The 7,304-nt window shown below is 53.7% G+C and overlaps 1 protein-coding gene across 1 annotated transcript; it reads left to right on the top strand.

The window, feature by feature from the left end:
* Positions 1-232: 232 nt before the first annotated feature.
* Positions 233-7,053, top strand: LOC111073347 (WD repeat-containing protein 81). The gene is made up of 4 exons (XM_022365621.2): positions 233-2,096; positions 2,156-4,569; positions 4,646-6,227; positions 6,290-7,053. Exons 1-4 carry the CDS (start codon positions 433-435, stop codon positions 6,522-6,524), a joined length of 5,895 nt encoding a protein of 1,964 aa, XP_022221313.2. The 5' UTR covers positions 233-432; the 3' UTR covers positions 6,525-7,053.
* Positions 7,054-7,304: the final 251 nt, after the last annotated feature.

Below are 7,304 nucleotides of genomic sequence, written 5' to 3'. Positions count from 1 at the left end.
CTGAAAAATTGCCAATCTTGTAGAAAATTTATTGATAAATTGGAGAAAATTATTGGTCTAGGGCTGAGAGGGCCAACTAGCTAGTAATATTCAACAGAATATCAAATTCGAGGAATATCGACGTTGAATGTCTTGAAAAAAACAATCGATACTATCATGATAGTCGCAAAACTGTCGATAGTAGAGGCTAGCAGTAAAATATTGATACTATCGATAGTGCCCTCAGATGATTAGTTACTATGTTTTTTTTAATCCAAACAAATCGGTGGATTATATAGCCTATAGCCATGCCGCCCACAAATTGAAGACTGCACAGTAAAAAAATGTGATCTCAGTGCTTTGGCAGGCAGCAGCGCACCCGCATATTGAGTGTGGTGTAATAAAAGTGATTGGTTTGGAGCATTGGAGCAGACCCAAATACAATACAAAAATATGATGGGCGATAATGATGAGCAGATATGGCAAGAAATCGGCATTGATCCGCAGCATGTGTGTGAGTCAGGCGATGGCAGCGACGAGGGGCGCTATCAGCTCATATGCGACAAGTCGTGGCTGCAGGCGCTGGAAAAGCAGCGAAAGTTGACGCACTTCTCCAGCTGGCCCAAATTGGACCGACGAGCGCATCCCACGGGCCAGCTGGAGCACCCATGGACCCGCATCCTGGTGCAGACATACCGAAAGCAGCCGCAACGCAGGGTTTACCCCCTACCGAGATGCTCTGGTGGCGGTGTGGGCGGTGAAGGACATACTCCCGATGCGCTGCCGATGTCTTATTCCCAGGCGGTGGCTTTTGTGGCCAACAGCAACTTTAAGCAGCTGTGGGAGGAGGCCTACAAGAAGTACAATGGAGCCCATGTCAAACTATGCAGATCTGCATCCACTCTGTCGTCATCCAAGCCCATCGCTGGACAGGGACAGCTGCAGCCGCATGATATGGTGCTAAAGGAGCTCATTCAACGCGTCTACCACTGCCCCGTGCTGCACTGTCAGGTGGATCGAGCCGGGGCAGATGCACCGACTGCCGCTGGTACGGATATTTCCAGCAATTGTCACGCCAACATTTTGCCCGCTCTGGTGGCCATCGAGTCCTCCACGCACTTCAGTGTGTTCTTCTACCCACCGGCACTGGAGTGCAGCCTGTATGATTGCATCACATACAGCCCGGCGCTGCTGGGCAAGGGCTACAACAAAACGCTATTCATCATCTACCAGATCTTCCAGCTCTCCAAGCAGCTCCAGAGCCAGGGCTTCTTTCTGGGCGACCTTCGGCTGCAGCACATTGTCCTGCGGGAGAATCTTTGGCTTCAGGTCCTGCCACGGCTTCAGTGTAATCTGCTAGAGGAGGACACAGCTGGGGCGGCGATGGACATGTCGCCCCTCACGCCGCTGGCCACGCCAGAGCTAGGCGATCTGGCTAATCCGCCCCTGCACCTGCCCTCGAGCAGCACCGTGTTTGACTTGAAGCTGGCCTACGATCCCGCCCACTTCAACCTACGGGAGTACGCGGAGATGTGGTGCAGTGGGCAGCTGTCGAACTTTGATTACCTCACCATCCTGAACAATGCCTGCGGGCGCAGCCTCACCAATGCCGCCCATCACCATATAATGCCTTGGGTCACAGACTTTGCCGGACGCAATGGAGCCAACTGGCGGGATCTGTCCAGGAGCAAGTACCGGCTGAACAAGGGCGATGTTCACCTTGATCTCATGTATGCCCATGCCAGTCAGCATGTCGATGGCTTGGGTGGGGAGCAAGTACCCCATCATGTCTCGGATTTTCTCTCCGAGATCACGTACTTTGTGTATATGGCCAGACGGACGCCACAATCCATACTCTGCGCCCATGTGCGACCCATTTGGGTGCCGGCAGAGTATCCGGTGTCCATTCAGCGACTACAGGAGTGGACCCCAGACGAATGCATACCAGAATTCTACTCGGATCCGATGATCTTCAAAAGCATACACGAGGATCTGCCCGATTTGGAGCTGCCTGCATGGGCCTCCTGCCCGGAGGACTTTATCGGTAAGCATCGCGAAGCCCTGGAGTCGCAGTATGTGAGCGAGCGACTGCATCACTGGATCGACTTGAACTTTGGGTGAGTTTTGCGCACCTTTAACAAAAGATTTCCTTTAACTTTTTCCTGGCTTCCTTTAGCTACAAGCTGAGTGGAAAGGCGGCCGTCAAGTCGAAGAATGTCTGCCTCACTCTGGTGGACCAGCATCGGAATCTCAGCCAGCGCGGCATTGTCCAGCTGTTCACGCAAGCCCATCCGCCCCGACGCTATGCCACGCCGTGGTTCAACAGGACAGCCCCGCGGATGAGTCAACTCTATGGCAGCCCCTCCAAGCGTCTGGCCAAGAGCACAGAGAACCTGAATGCGGATGCCAGTTCCTCCAGCACGTCACTGCGCCCCAACAACGATTCGTCGAGCGGCGCCTCCGTCCATAGCAGTTCGGCCTCAGCCTCCGCCTCCAACTTTTATGCCATCACCAACTTTATAGACCTGCCCGATAACTATAATCCCACCCTGCTGCTACAAAACTTGGAGACGCTAGAGGCCTTCTATGCCCGCACATTCCCACAGCAGCGGGCCTCCGCGAATCCCGAGGAGAAAATGATCAGCAGCGATCTCATGTTCGAGCAGAACTCGGCGGATCATTCGTTCACCAATCAACTCTTTGCCGGCGCCGAAATCCACACAAAATCCAAGAATCTCCTGAGAGAAAAAAAGAGCTCGCTGCAGCATCTGATAGGTGTGCGCCGGGAACGCGAGCTGCAAGTCCTAGGCTGCCTCATTGTGGAGCTGTTTGCGATGCAACGACTGCGGCCGCTGCTCATGGGCAGCGGATTGACGGCCGCCTTTGAGGCTCGTCTGGCCGCCTGCCGCACCGTGGCCCAACTGCATCGACAGGATCTGCCAAAGCCAGTGCGCCATGTGGTCCGACTGCTGCTGCAGCTGGAAAAGGATGCGGATCAAGGCCTGCCGCAACCGCCCAGCCCGGCGCAGTTGGTGGAGCCGATGTTCGCCAACCTGCTGCTGCCCTTCCCCAGTCACTACATAGCCGTCTACGCTCTGGTGAGATCTCTGCACACCTTCGAACTGAATGCCACCCTGCTGGAGTTGCACACACACTTCAGTTGCCAGGGCGGCCGGGAGTGTGCGCGCTACACGGAGATGGATCGCCAGCGAGTGCTGTTCGACCGAAAGATAGCAGAATGCAAGGTCATGTCATGCTATGCCCATGTCCGCAGGCTGCTCGAGCCCGTGACCTTTGCCTACGAGCAGTTTACGCCCGTGGAGCTGCTGCTGCCCCACATTATTGATCTGCTTAGGGATGAGCGCACCTCTATACTGACCGCCTGGAATCTCTTTGACTCGATTGCCCAGGCGCTGGGTGTGTCGCAGACCCAGCAGCATCTGTTGCAGCCCCTTCTGAACCTCTACGATGTGGAGGGAACGAGTGTAACCGATGATGGCTCCTCCATTGGGGGGGCAGCCACGGGCGGACACCTGCGCTTCTCCTCCAGCAGCTCCTTTAAGTCGCGCAAGTCGGTGAAGCTGTACCACCACAGCTTCCTCCTCCGCTTGATTGTGCGCTTCGGTCTACGCTGCTTCCTGCAACACTTTATCGCTCCCCTCATCGAGGCGGTGGGCGGATACAAGGAACCGGAGCAGGGCAACGGCTATCACTACCACAGTGGCGGCAGTCGACGGACCAGCAAGAATCTCAACTTTGCCGCCGTGGAGGATGAGCGCCAGCCACCGACAGCAGCGGATGTGGAAGCCTCAAAGCCGGACATCGAAGAGCTCTTCACGTTCGAGGAGGATCAGGATAGGATTTCCAGTCAGGAGAGCAAATCCATCGATTCGTTTGACATGCGCCCGGCCACGGCCACCAGTGCGGAGGAGGCGCGCGAGTCAGATGGCGGCGGATCACCCGACAAGCTGGTCATCAACGAGCTCATCTACGGTGCCAAACTCTCGCCGGACAAACTCTCGTTCCGAGAGGGTCAAACACCGACAATTCTGGCCTCCCCACCCGTCCTGGGACCGCGTTCGCCCACCATTGAAATCCCCAATCCAACTATCGGCATTCGACGAAGCTTCCAGCTGAGCGCCATCGACTGCGACATTGGCTCCCGGAAGAGCGTGGACAGCTTCGAGATGATCACTCAGGCGGTCCAGCAGGAGGCAGCACAGCCAGCAGCGGCAAGCGAAGGTGAAGCAAGAGAGGGATCCGACTCCTTGCAGGCTTCTGTTATATCCAGGATGTCCGAGGCGAAGGCCCTGCAAAATAATCGCATTAGCGAGATGAGTGCCGAGAGTCTGGTGTGGCTGTCGCATCGACTGGGGCCGGTACTCACATCGCAGCACATAACGAGGAATCTGTTGAAGCTGCTCTCCCTGTGCTATGTGGGGCAGGAGAACCTGTTGCCGGAGATGGATGACGGGGGCTTTAGCTCCACCCCAGAAGCGGCCAATCTGAACTTTTTTAGCATTGCCAACGCCCGTGTTGTGGGGGATCGGAGTGCGGCACGTGTACTGGAATGCCTGATGTCGATAGCTGGTGAGAATCCCTGACAAGCCAAGTCAAGACACATTCCTCCTAATCACATACACATACGTACATATGTATCTTTCAGCTCTATATGGAGAAAACTTTCTGCTGCTTCAGTATTTCCCTCACATCAGTGAACTGATTGGACTGTGCTCCAAGCGAATCACTGGCAGCCTGGAGGGGGCCATCATTAGTTCGCTGCAGCTGCTCAAGTATATGGTGCCCTGTCTGACGGATTCGAGCATAATGGAGCATTTGCAGCACATACTGCTGGACGCCATTCTGCTGCCAATTCTGCGTTTGCTCAGCTCCACCAATTTGCTGATGCCGAGCGGCTATCTGGGCCGTTCGCTGCTGGCGCGAAAGTTCCTGGATGCCATCTATGCGTTGAGTGTGCGCCTTGGTTCGGACATGACGCGCGAGCATCTCAGCCAGTCGCTGCTCTGTCCATTCTTTCTCATATTCAACAAGGCCTTTGGACTGCCCAACGAGTTTGGCTGCGACCTGGCCAATCTGTCCCTGGTGGGCGGTGCTATCCAGCGGGAGCGAGCCCTGGAGGAGTTGAGGGATGTGTTTGGCCCCGAATTAGCACACACCGCCTACCTGGCGTTCCTGCGCTTTCTGGGCGAGGCCATCATGCAGAGAACGCTCACCAATCTGGAGTTTGTGCTGACCCTGTGCCACGAATTCGAGCAACCTAGTGGCGGCGGGCAGAGCAAATCCAATCTGGCGGCCAGTGTGGTAGCCGGTCAAGACGAGGACACCGTGGACACATCTTGCGAGCTGGCCGCCAATAGTTTCGGCACCCAGATCGTTGGCAATCGCCTGCAGGTGGCCAGAAGCAGCATGGAACTCCTGGATATGGTGGCCTACAAGTTGGATCAGCTGCCCAGCAGTCGCCACCTCAAGGGAAACTGGCTGGCCTACTGGAGGCACGAGACCACGCGCAGCGAGAAGGAAAATCAGGCCCTAAATCTGAAGCAGATCCGCCTGCAATCGTTCGTCGGACACACGAACTCTGTGCGGGCCATCTACGCCTTGGACAACGAGAACAGTTTCGTGTCCGCCTCCAAGGACAAGACGGTGAAGCTGTGGTCGCTACGCAGCGAGGGAGACGGCAGGAAGACCACCGCCTGCCAGTTTACCTACACGACCCACAAGAAGTCCATACACTCGCTGAGCTTCCTGGAATCGCTGCGCTACGTGGTGTCCTGCGACTCGGGAGTGCATCTTTGGGATCCGTTTATGGGACGACCTCTGGGAATATTGGATGCACCCCGACACAGTGCCGTGACCGTGGTCAAATGTCTGCCCTCTCACTCGCCTCTGGTGATTGCCGGGACAGCCGAGTCCACGGTAAAGGTTATCGATGCCAGATCTATGGAGTACGTCAACGAGTGGCGCGTCTGTCATCCGGCACTGCCCAATGCCACCGTTCGCTGCCTGGCCGTTGCTCCCTCGGGCAATTGGCTGGCCGCTGGTCTCTCTTCTGGCGGCATTGTGATGCTGGACACGCGAACCGGCATGATTCTGAACTCCTGGCGGCCCATGGAATGCGACCTGCTCCAGTTGACGGCACCAAGTGATCAGTTTTTGGTTAGCTCCGCTCTGGATCACAGTCTGGCAGTGTGGCATGCCCTGGATGGCATAATGCACTATCAGCTCAAGTGAGTTTCATAAATATTTGCAGTTAGATTTTTGAAATTAATCTGAGAACACTCTTCCACAGACCACCACCGGAACCCGCGCACTTTCTGCAGAGTGTGGGTCCTTCTTTGGTGTATGCCACCACCGGTAATCGTGTGGGTGTCTATGCAGATGTGGCCGACTCGCATGCCTTCAATACGATTACAAAACTTCGCTCGGAAACATTCCGTGGCGTCCTCACCTCCCTGGCTGTGTTGCCACTGAATCGAGCCATTCTCGCTGGCAACGAAAGCGGAAACATTGCCCTGCTTTGCTAGCCTCAGTGGAAGCAATGCCTGTACTATAATATGACATTAAATACTATAATAGGCTTACACTCTATATACTCAATGGCACCAAATATTATTCTAATGCGACACACGCTTCAATTTCCACTGACTGCCTATAGAGATATTTAGATATTTGCTGTAAAATTATAGAATTTACTACAATTTACTTCGGTATGCTTAAGAGTTCTCGCACAATTAAAGTCAGTCAGTCAGTGGAGGCCGTGTCCCTATAATATGATGAAATTATTTCAAATTATCCAAATTATGACTATACGCGAATATAAACTGAAAGCATTCCAGATAGTATACCCTTATATGTATAAGTCGAGAATGTGTTTCAATAATGGATTATCATTTGGTTTCCATTGCAAAAAACACACTTCTGAGATATAGTACTTCTCTGCATTAGTATTAGGTACAAATCGAAACATAAATTTGTATTTAGAAGTATTTATTTAAGCTGGAAAGAGGTAAAACATATTTATATAGAAATATACGAACATTCTACTCGACTTGGTTTGTACTTTTAGCACTGACTGGAGCGCTGCCCTCAAACCAGTTTATGGGACGCGATCAGAATGATTTGCTCGCTCGATTTTTGTGCCTTGGTTTTTTTTATTTCTTGATTTCCTTTTGCACACTGCCTTGGATTGGGCCATTGAACTTACTGACGGGAGCAGCAGCAGCAGCAGCAACAGCAGCAAACAGCGGACGTTGGTTGCATCCGAGATCTCTGAGGCTGTATGGGGAAACAGAGAGTGTGTGAGA

This window comes from Drosophila obscura, unplaced genomic scaffold (assembly GCF_018151105.1).
Source record: "Drosophila obscura isolate BZ-5 IFL unplaced genomic scaffold, ASM1815110v1 contig_200, whole genome shotgun sequence".
NCBI lineage: Eukaryota > Metazoa > Arthropoda > Insecta > Diptera > Drosophilidae > Drosophila > Drosophila obscura.
Note: the sequence above shows the minus strand (reverse complement) of the source record. Positions and strands in the feature narration are given on the sequence as shown.

Coding starts and splice junctions, on each gene's coding strand:
- LOC111073347 (XM_022365621.2), top strand. CDS start 433: ATGATGGGCGATAATGATGAGCAGATATGGCAAGAAATCGGCATTGAT. Junction 4,570..4,645: donor ATGCCTGATGTCGATAGCTG/GTGAGAATCCCT, acceptor TGTATCTTTCAG/CTCTATATGGAGAAAACTTT. Junction 6,228..6,289: donor ATAATGCACTATCAGCTCAA/GTGAGTTTCATA, acceptor ACTCTTCCACAG/ACCACCACCGGAACCCGCGC.